Consider the following 11,551-nt stretch of genomic DNA (forward strand, 5'->3'; position numbering starts at 1 on the left):
TGACCAAAGTTTCTTTTATACGAGTATTGTTAAAACGAACCATGACATCTCTTGGAGAATTACTCTGTGACCATGAGGAGGGAAAAGGAAGTCTATGCACTCTTTCGACCGGGATATGGCCTTGCATGTCAAGATCCACAAATGTTGATAATAATTCATTCATGTATATTTCGAGATCTTTGACTTCTTCTGGAATACCACGGATTTTTAAATTTTGCCTTCGAGATCTATCTTCGAGATCAGCTAACTTGAGTTCTTGCTTTATTATCTCTAGTTTCATTAATTCATTCTGAGATTGTAGATCTTTACATTTTGTTTGTAAGGTAGTTATGTCTTCAGACTGTAAAGCGATAGACGTTCTTAACTGAGTCAATTCTTCTCTGTATTCTCTGAAGTGCTGGTCCAAATCAGATTTAATTTTATTGTATAAGGTATCTAGAGCTACGGTTAAGGTAGTGTTCGTAATATACTCTGATAAGTTAGTAACACTTGTCTCAAATATTGGTTCCGGAGATGATTTAGAAGAAATCATTGATGTATCTGTATGGCTTTTAGGTGAGTAATAAGCAGAAATTGGTGAGGGTTTCTTCACTTTAGCAGACATCTTGGCTTTTTCGTCTTTGTCTCCTTTACCAACTTTCTCTCCTTTAGGAGCCATTACAATAGATATATATATTTTTTTTTTTATTTTTTTCCTTTTTTATTTTTTTTTATTTTTTTCTTTTCTTTTCCCTTTCTTCTTCCTTCCTTCCCTATTCCCTTTTTTTTTTCCTCTTTTTTCTTTCCCCCTTCTCCTCTTTTTTCCTTTCCTTCTTATTTTGACAGTTTCAGATAGATTAGGTGAAGCTCTCTTCTTTATATGATTTGGACAGAGCACTATGTTTGTTGCTCTATAATAAGTCCTCAATATGTTCAATATGTTCAGTAAGTGCTTGAGTGTTCTTCAATACTTCAGTATAAAGGTAAAATAGCTGGTTCGAAGGGTTCAGATCGGTCTCAATATTCAATATTCAGTAGTTAGAGTTATATTCCAAGAGATCCATAAAGCCGCTCTAATAATATAGTATTAGTATAGAAATAGTTACATCCAGGAAAAGTCATTAATCTTGAATAGTTTGTATATGTGTCTTTGTTTTATAGACCCTATGGAGGATTATTTTATCCCTCTTTATCTATATCTTCCGTGTACTCAATAGATGCCAAAAAAATATAGTAGTGAAAAAAAAAAAAACTTCAGAGAGTTCAGATCAGTCTTAAACAATCAATATTAGTAAGCAGAAGAAACTAAATTCCAGAGGTTCCAATAGGCTACTTCGATTATATAGTGTAGAAATATTTGCAATCAGTGGTACCAGAGAAAGTTAATTGTCACACAGTTGATTCAGTAAACAATAATCTTCAATTAATCTTATAGGACATTAGCTATTTCTTCAGTCGATCTTATAAAGAAAAAAGGTCAAAAAAGAAAAAAAAAAAAAAAAAAAAAAAAGATAATATATTTTCTTCACTTCCCTTATCGGGCCTATTATGCAGCCTTCGCCTCGTCAATTGCCTCACTGTTCTCCACACCGCCTATTGTCTCACACCGCCAACCACTTCATCGCCGCCATCAAACGTTAATGAAGAGCAGAATCCAATCTTCTTTCTGTTGTCGCGGTCTACAGCCTTGGTGCCCGCATAAGATTTCAGACCTCAGATTATGGTAAACCGGCAAGCGGCCTCAGGAGCCTCAGGATCTATCAGACGTCCATGTGTCTGTCAGGCAGTCAGGTAGTCGGGCGATCAAGCGGGTGGTCAGACGAACAAGCGTGTGGTCGGACGACCAAGCGAGTGGTCAGTCGATCAAGCGGGTGGGCGATAAGGCAGTCAAACTGATCACGGTGACAGCTGCCGCGGCGATCAATCGGTCAGTGCACTCGATCCAACGGCCCGAGGTGAGTTGTCAGGAGCCAGGAATCATCCCTCTACGTCCCTCTCATTCTCTGCTCCACACGGAGGGACATGCGCCAAACACAACGCAGCTACGTAGCTACGTCATCCCCATGCGCCGTGCCTCAGGCTCACGTGATTTAACGTGGCCCGAGACAGACTTAATTTTAAGGATGCCAATCTGCAAAGCTTTGGCCAGAACCAATGAAACCTAGAATTTGACGGCAAATGATAACCATTCAAACCAGCTAGTCTGAACATTTTTCCAGATGTAAGACTCAGATTTTAAACAGTCCTTGCTTTTGTCTTAGATTCAGGATAGCTGTATGCCTATCCCATGCATGTTAAAAATTCCCTCGCTGTATTAGCGTCTAGCACTACTAATGGGAGGCTGTTCCATTACAGTAAGGTACAACTTTATTCTATTACATTTAAACTTCTGACCCTCTAGTTTAATGATGAATTAATTGAACCATCGTCTTATATTCAAGGTTGTCTTCTAATCAGACCTCAAATAGAAGTCTGAATACAAGACTAAGACCCAGATCCCCCGCAGCACTCCAGGGGACCTGGATCCTTCTCTCTGGCTGCCAGCACTTCCTCTGGGGCATCTATGATGGAGCGCCGGCATCACATTACCTTCCGGTGCTCATTCATAGAAGCCTCGGGGGAAGTGCCAGCAGCAGCAGAGGTTGTCCCCACTAGAAACCAACGAATCTGAAGCACGGGGGTAAGTCTAGGGATCCACTGGTAAGTTGGGGGAGGGTAAGAGTGGTATATGGGGGGTATAAGGGCTTTCTAGAGGCAGAGTGGCATATAGGTGGTTAAAAAGAAAAATAAGGGAGGCAGAGTGACATATAGGAGGTTAAAAGGAATATCAGGGAGGCAGAGTGGCATATAGGGGGTTAAAAGGCATATCTGGGGCAGAGTCTTAAATAGGGGGTATAAGGTATTTCTGGGGGGAAAATGTGCATAACTGTGGCAGAGTGGTAAATAAAAGGAAATAAAAAAGAAAACATTTTTCCCAATCATAGTGTTTATTAAATATGAAAAAAATAGTTTACATGTGAATTAATATTTACTAAAAAAAACTTTTTTCCTATAAGGTAGTCTTATATTCAGGCTTTTTTTTTTTCTAAATAATATTCACATTTTGGGGGGTCGTCTTGTATTTGAGCAAATACGGTATATAGTATAAGGCCATATCTAAATAAAATAGAGGGGCACTTGCCCATTTAAACAAGAATCATTTTCTCTGAGCAAGAATCACATAGAATTTGTCATTTATGCAAAAAAAAAAACGCAGTTTTACTTACAAGGCTTTGAATCTTTTCAGACAGTGACAAAAAATCGACACTGTTACTTTGTTGATAACTATCTGTGTAGTTTAAGTTTAGTATCCGAAATGATCCTTCATAATAGCGAAGATTTGCGCTGGACACCAAATTATTTGAGCCTAATAAGGAACAAAAGTTTAGTAGGTGAAATAACTCTATGTATGTTTATGTAAAAGAGGTGTAACTAGAAATACATGTTCCATCTGTAATATTTAGCTAATTTTAGTGCCATTATGCCAGCACCATAATCTGCTAAGAACAGCTTTGTAGCCTCTTGGATGTTCCTTAGTATCCCTGCTTGGTGTGCAACCATGCTACCACCTTCTATAGGGCATATTGGCCTCAACACTTTGAGTTATCATCATAACAAACATTTTCGTCTCACTAGCCTTGTTTGTCTTGTTGCTAGGTACAACTTTAACCTGATGAGTTGAAAAAAATTGCAGGAGAGGTATGGTTTCAACTACTTGACTTCACTGTACACTATAGAACTCCAACCCCCAACAAGCTTCTGCTATAAGAGAAACCAAGCAGACCTGATCCTTCGTAATGAATAGTGGAGCGGGACTTGAAAGCACAGCTCTAATTTTCCCATCTACCTACCACTTGATTAAATAAACAACAACGTTATTGAGTCTTTTAAAATTTACCATTTTAACTTAAATCATTCTCCAAATCAACACACTAAGTTACTTTATGTCTGTGTTGTTTCTAAAAGCAAATGCAATTACATATTTTTATGATTGTTGCAAATATGCATCCTTACCATGAACAAATACAGTAAAAAGTACAATAAGGGCAACAGCTGCAATAATGACTATAACCAAGCTGATAACAGCTACTTTAATCTTCCAATGTTCTGAGAATTTCATTGGTACACTGGATTCCTATAACCTAGAGGATGAGATAAATATCAGTAAATTATTACTACAGTAACTGTTAACACAGTATGCTAAAATCTATTTTTGCATTGTAATAGATTACTATATCCAATATGTATTTTTACAATGTTCATGGTATAGGATCCAGTGTAATTATATGTAACAGTGAGATGTTAGCTGCCATGTATTAGGACTTAGGTCATTTTCTCATGTTGTGTGGTGGGTTTTATAAGAGATGACATCTGGGGTAAAAAGTGCCAAAAGTTTGAGTAGCAATGGGCATTTAATTTATAAATTATTAACGAAAAAATCCCCAAAGATATTTTCAAAATCTATAGTGAGATATGATTGACATGACATATCACTCTATTTTGTAATATAAAGTTTCCTAAATGAATAATGTATTTAAAAGACACTCTTCCCATCAACTGTGGAAATCATTGTGCCTGCATATGACTCAATGGAAAAAGCTAACATTAGCATTCAAAGGTGACTGAGCATTGGAAAACTGAAAGAAATAAAATGGCAAAAAATTCATAGCAAGCAAAAATACTAAAACTATAACAATTATATAACAAAAAACGACTGTGTGTGGCACTATACCAGTGACCCTAGGATGGCATTGGGCTGAGTAATCAACTACCAAAATGTACTATGTAAGAAACAAAATGTTTATTTTTTCAAAATCAGAATCACCATAGCAAAAAAAGTTACAGGTACCATATAAAGAGTCTGAAAAATGGAACTAAACATTGCATCTTAGTTTTCAGAAAATAATATAAAACATCAAGAAAAAAACATATAGTACATATAAAACATATTTTTACATATATGTTAATAACTATCCATATAGTTTGATAATTCAGGTTTCTACTTAAACTCATACATACCCCAGGAAGCAAAATTGAGCACTCCCTGTCCCAAATCTCACAATAAACATTTAGTGATATTTTTAGTGCTACCTGTGAAAATTGTTCGTCCGATCTGTAGCTTTTCATTAAAGTTGTTGTGAGGCTTAGAAAGGTCAGTGAACAGAGTTCGATATGTGATCTACAAGTAAGTTAAGTGATATTGATGAATGTGGTCTGGTTAGTCTTGATCAGCAGGTTATTTGCGTAGGTTGGTGGTAAATAGAAAAGAAAAAAGTGTACACACGTGACTTTTTCCCAATGGGACGGTGAGTCAATTTGCATAGTTTTGCTATAGTTAAAATTAGGTGACAAACTTATAAACAGCTTAAATTTTACCTTGGTAAACTCATACATTTTTTTCAGGACATGTTAAGATATTCAAAGAGGTCGTTTTCTGCTCATGGGATGCATATAGGAGGCCAATATAAGGACGTCACATGTTCATATGCGTCACAAACAAATAGAATAAAGGCACATAAAACGTACCCACATTCATATAAAACAATAGGAAGATGACAGCATTCACCTCTGCTGCTGGTCAGCATTTTCCCAACAAGCTCCTCCTTCACTTAACTCCACTGTGTCAGTACTGAAGATTTCGTCAACTGCAGCTTCATTTTATAAAATGTATACAAATTTTATACAAACAAATTTTCTGAAATGATCCGATTAACAAATTGAATTTGCAAACTGATTGCTTTAAGATATTTTGGATATGTAGCTAGTGAGATACCTCCAGATCACAAACAAAAACATAAGTACTTTTGTGATGCATGATTTTTGACAACACAAGTCAATGCATTCACTTGAACAAATATTATATGATTATATTATCTATATCAATAAACTGCACCTAATTGAAAATATTCTGTAAATACATTTTAAAATAGCTTATTTCTTGAAGACTGCTTCAGCTTTAGCTGAGCATATATAAATTTGCCAAGTCTATCCAATAAACATTAAGATACATAATTCAAACATATCTATGGTGTGATATTAATTTGTTTCAAGACTGCTTGAGATGGATAAACATTACAAAAAGGGCCAGGTGCACTTAACTCACTTTAAGAAGCACAATTTAAGGATTTTATTTGGTTTCAAATTAACCACAAATATTGTGATGCTACTTCCCAAAAATCTTTCCTATACATGGAATACAATTGTATTACTATGGCTGCTACAAAAGAGCAAGGGAAAAGACATAACTCAGACAAGAAAAAAACAATTAACACATTTTATTAACCAAAAGCACAAAGCCTTTCGCAAGAAATGGCCATATTGAGGGTTATCGGGGAATATCGGCACTCCTATTTAAAGTTACGGCAGATCATGTTGGCTGCTGCCGGAAAGACTATTCTGCACCAAGGGACACACCCTACACCGCCTACAATAAACTTGCTGAAACACAAAACTATTCTTAGCGGTTTCAAATGGACTGGCTGGAAACTAACTTAACACCTTAAGGACCAGGCTGTTTGTTATTTTTTGTACCCTTTGTGACCAAGGCTGTTTTACACTTTTGCTTGTGTTTAGCTGTAATGTTCTTCTCTCCCATTTAGTGTACCCACAAGGACAAGGAGGGCTTTCTTCAGATACTATCAGATACCACTTGTTGATAAGATCATCTAATTCCCTGTAAAAAAAAAAAAAAATATGATGATAAATTGAACAAAAGCATTTTTCTCACTTTTTAAAAAAAATCTTGCACTCATATACAAAAGCTAATGAAAAAAATGAGTTTAGAAATACCTAGTGTTTTTATGCTTTTTTTTTAAGTACACGTAGCATTTTGCTATTTCAAAAGCATTTTTTCCACATCTGGTCATTCTGCCCCATGTGCTACTTGTGCTTATTGCCCTATAACTTGCAAAGCATAAAAACATTGGGTATTTCTAAATTGAGGACAAATAGTAGAATATATTACTCTGCTACTACTGTTGTAACGCTCCACAAAAGCGTTACAACAGCCTTGGTCCCAAAGGGTACAAAAAAAACACTGCCTGGTCCTTAAGGGGTTAATTATGATTTACAGAAAAGCAAACAACCTAATAGATTGCAACATAATATTTCTATGAGTGAAATCAAAGCTCTAAAGTTTCTTAAAGATAATAGGGAATTACCTCAAATTTCCTCGATTATAAGACAATCCCCCAAAATCTGAATATTAATTTAGGAAAAAAAGAAAAAGCCTGAATATAAGACGACCCTATAGGAAAAAAGTTTTACCAGTAAATGTTAATTCATGTAAACTATTTCCTTTTATTTTCCAACCTGCCCCCCCAGGCTTGCCACTCTGTCCCAGAAATGCCTTATACTCCCTATATGCCACTGTGCCCCATGATACGCCTTTTAACCCTCTATATGCCACTGTGCCCCATGATATGCCTTTTGACCCTCCTAAGTGCCACTCTGCCTCCAGAAATGCCTTATACCCCTATATGCCACTCTGGCATTTAGGGGGTTTAAAGGCATATTATGGGGCAGAGTGGCATATAGGGAGGTATAAGGCATTTCAGGAGGCAGAGTGGCATATAGAGGGTTAAAAGGCATTTCATAGAGCACTCTGCCTACAGAAATACCATATGCCCCCCATTTAACACTGCCCCCCCAAAAAACTTACCTGTGCTTCTGACTCCCGGTGTGTTGTCCGGGCAGCAGGTAGACGTCTACGCGATTAGTAGGCAACTTCCACTGCAGCCGGAAGGAGGTGCGGGGAACTCTGATCTCTGACAGCCGGGGAAGGTCTGCGCGATGGACGCAGACAACCCCCGCTGCTAACCGCACCTCCTTCCGGCTGCAGTGGAAGTTGTCTACGCGAATCGCGTAGACTTTTACATGCTGCCCCGGCTACACACCGGGGACTCAGAAGCACCGGTAAGTTGAGGGGCATAAGACAGGAGGATACAGGCCCCCTGCAGCGCTGCGGGGGATCTGGATCTTAGTCTCATAGTCAGACCTATTTGACCTTGTCCTATAAGACCTTGTCTTATAATCGAGCAAATACGGTAATCATAGACGGCTGATAAGGGAGGTTGTGTTGTTTTGATGAATAAAGTAAATTATTGTATAGAAATTTGTAGACAATGACTTAAAAACAATCACACTATTTATATACTTAATTGAATCATCACTTTTCTAGACAAAGGGAAGGCAATAGGAATTATAAATAAAAAAATATGTTTATTTAAATATACTACGTCCTAAAATTTTAGTTTTTACTGTCTCACAAAGATCCATAAAAACAAAAAAAACAGAAGACCCATAATGTCAGGGATTAATTCCCTATTATCACTTCTGTCAGAATATACTGACATTCTACTACAACCGTGTAAGAAATGAAGTATATGTTCAATTTTATAAAGTATATAATGAGTTAATAGCAATGCGTAGTGAAACTGCTTTAGCAAGTAAAAGAACAAAAGAGTTACCTTCAGCCAGAAATAGCACATGTTCAGATAAAGATACATTTTCTTCATTTTGGTTCAGTGTTCAGCATGTCAGCAAGGTTTTTTGTAAATCTATAGCTAGGTTTGTTTTGAAGGCAAAACTATATTTGGGTGTTTATACAAATAAGATACTTGGCAACTTAGTAGTAATCAAGGACGGGTACATTTTTATTCTATTGTATTCTGTTTCAGCGTTCGGGATAGGCTGTAAACTCTGGTGACTCTATCAAATTGGGTCTCAGAGGAGGGACTTTGCATTCGGCAATAGGGTTATAAAAACTCGCCGTAATTCAAGAGTGTGCCTACTTTTATACTTTTTAGTATGGTCACGCGTTCTTGCAAGATCGTATAAGAAATTCTACTATCACTTCATTTGCTTTGTCCGAATATTTTCTTATACAGCTCTTCAGATAACCACCGTATGTCTTGAAAACTCAAGCATATTTTAAAGACGCTATGAATTAATTGCAATCTTTAAATGATGTCAAATGACAACCAGACTTTAGTCTTGTTTCCTGTGATATTAGTTCTCTATATACGATTACCCAACATGAAAAAGGCTGTGAAGCTAATCTTTTTCATGGCTCTTTAGAAAAAAAACTTTGTCTTTTCCAAGCATAGATGGAGTGCGAACCTGGTATCCTATTACAAATATATTGTTGACCTCTTTTTTATATGGAGAGGCAATACGGCCTACTTAGGTTTATTTTTTAAATACCTTCATTCCAACGATTGGGGCGATTAATTTGATGGCCAACCACAGTTCCACAAGTGTATTCTATCTAGATCTAGCTATAGCTATATAGAAGATTAAATCACGCATGTTTTTTAAACAGGTAGATGCAGATAGCTATATAACATCGGACAGTTGCCACTTTCTTCCGTGGTTGCTTAATGTCCCCAAATACCAATTTTTGAGGATAAGGGGGAACTGCACAGAAATAACAGAATATGAAAAACATGCTGAGAGTATTAAACAAAACTTTATACATAGGTATTATAGAATAAATCTTTTTAAATCCGCAATTAGAGTATGAAAATCTAGATAGAAACCAACATTTAGAATAACAAGTAAAGAAAACCAATTTGAAAAAGTCTCCATCCTATTGAACTATAATGGGTATCATAAACACATAGAAAGAAGAAATTATTGGCCTACTATAGTAAGAAAATATCCAATGCTTCAAGACATCCTGGGGCAGAAACCCAGAATTATATATAGGGGAGTCCCTAATAAAAAAAAAAACATTAGTAGAAGATACCATAACACAACACAAATAATTTAAAACCTTTTATGAATTATATAAAAAAGGTTTCACGGATGTAATGCAAAACTTGACCAAAAGAACCAAATCTTTAAAGTTAAGGCTTTGCTTCCCAGTAACAGCTCTGGCGTTGTTTACCTACTGTGGCACCCATGTAACCATATTATGTGTGAAGAACCTCTAGACCGCGTAAAGTTAGACTCAGTTAACATACAAGAAACATTAAAAAAAAAAGGTTTCCCAGACATAGTGTATCCTCATTTTGAAACTTAGAATCCACTTGGAGAAAATCAAGGGGAAAAAAATCTGTTTTTTAATTAACCCCTTAACGACAATCCCCGTACATGTACAGGGTTGCCGTGCAACGTGTTAACGACAATGCCCGTACATGTACGGGCTGCCGTTAAATAGCTGCATCGCCGCGATCGGCGGCTTTGCAGCATCCACGGAAGCCTCACAAGTGAGGCTGACCGTGGATCCGGGGAGGGCAGCCCTTGGCAGCCCTTCCCGGAACAAAAATGGCCGCCGCCGCACCGATCATCAAAGATCGCGGCGGCGCCCGGCTAAAACTGCTTAGGAAGCGATCGGAATCGCTTCCTAAGCATAAACTGTGTTGCTGACATGCCTCAGTATCGAGGCATGTAGCAACACAACCCCCCCGACCCCCGATTGCCTTGTGATTGCTCCGAGGAGCAACCACAAGTGCCATCCTGTGAATGACGTTGCCGTCATTCACAGGATGGCATTAACAATAGATCTGAGTTCACAGAGGGTCTATCCAGACCCTCTTGAGAACTCTCGAGCTCCTCCTGCAGGTTGAATGCAGGTACTGCATCCAACCATGCAAGGTCAATGGAGCCCAGCTCACTAATGAGAGTGACTTGTAAAAAAAAAAAAAAAAATAATAAAAAAAAATAATAAAAAAAAATGGTCAAAAATGTTTAAAAACAATTAAAAAAATATGGTAACATGTCAAAATCCCCACTGTCACCAAAAAAAAAAAAAAGTTTTTAATAAGCAAGTCCTAAAATTTTTTATCTTTAAAAAAATTCCATCATGGAAAGAGTTAAAATATTGGCATTACAAATGCCCATAGGGTGTTTAGTATTAAAAAATATATGATTTGATGGGGTAAATTGAATTGGCCGGGTTCAAAGATGTCCCAAATATGGGACATGGGGCACATGTGTAAATGGCAAAAAAAATACACACCTCACAAAGGCGGCCTTTTACCTCCCAAATAACCCTACAAACCCATGCATGGGGGTATTGCTGCGCTCAGGAGATGTTACTGAACACATATTGGGGTGTTGTTTGACACGGACATATACCAGGAGCAATAAATTTATACCTGAAGTACAACATGTGTGAAAAAAATACCAAAAAAATTACTACCATAAAGTTTCACAAAGGGTGGTGGTAAAATTAGTGCATTGAAAGGGTTAAAATACCAGCATTTCAAATACCTTAGGGTGTCTAGTTTTTAAAAATATATGATTTGATGGGGTAAATTGCATTGGCCGGCTTCAAAGATACCCGAAATGGCACATGGGGGGAAGAATTACCAGATTTGGAAAAAAAGGTTTTGAAATGGCAAAACGCTACCTGTACTTATTGCCCCATAACGTGCAGAAAAAAGCAAAAAAACATAAAAACATTGGGTATTTCTAAACTCAGGACAAATAGTAGAATCTATTTAGCAGGTTTTTTCATTAGTTTTTGCAGATGAGTAAAAGTTTTCTGTTTAAAAAGTGAGAAAAAGTAATTTTTTAACAAAAAATC

The 11,551-nt window shown here is 37.0% G+C and overlaps 1 protein-coding gene across 1 annotated transcript in view; it reads right to left on the minus strand.

Moving 5' to 3' along the window:
• The window catches only part of LOC128488928 (transmembrane protease serine 11A-like), a 33,215-nt gene extending 27,958 nt beyond the window's left edge, over positions 1 to 5,257 (minus strand). The window contains exons 1-3 of the mRNA XM_053461703.1: positions 5,110 to 5,257; positions 4,033 to 4,160; positions 3,246 to 3,385 (exon numbers count right to left, since the gene is read on the minus strand). Of these exons, the coding sequence (XP_053317678.1) occupies positions 3,246 to 3,385; positions 4,033 to 4,138 (246 nt within the window). The 5' untranslated portion in view covers positions 4,139 to 4,160; positions 5,110 to 5,257. The remainder of the gene's footprint in view (positions 1 to 3,245; positions 3,386 to 4,032; positions 4,161 to 5,109) is intronic.
• Positions 5,258 to 11,551: the final 6,294 nt, after the last annotated feature.

This window comes from Spea bombifrons, chromosome 1 (genome assembly GCF_027358695.1).
Source record: "Spea bombifrons isolate aSpeBom1 chromosome 1, aSpeBom1.2.pri, whole genome shotgun sequence".
In the NCBI taxonomy this organism is placed as follows: Eukaryota; Metazoa; Chordata; class Amphibia; order Anura; family Pelobatidae; genus Spea; species Spea bombifrons.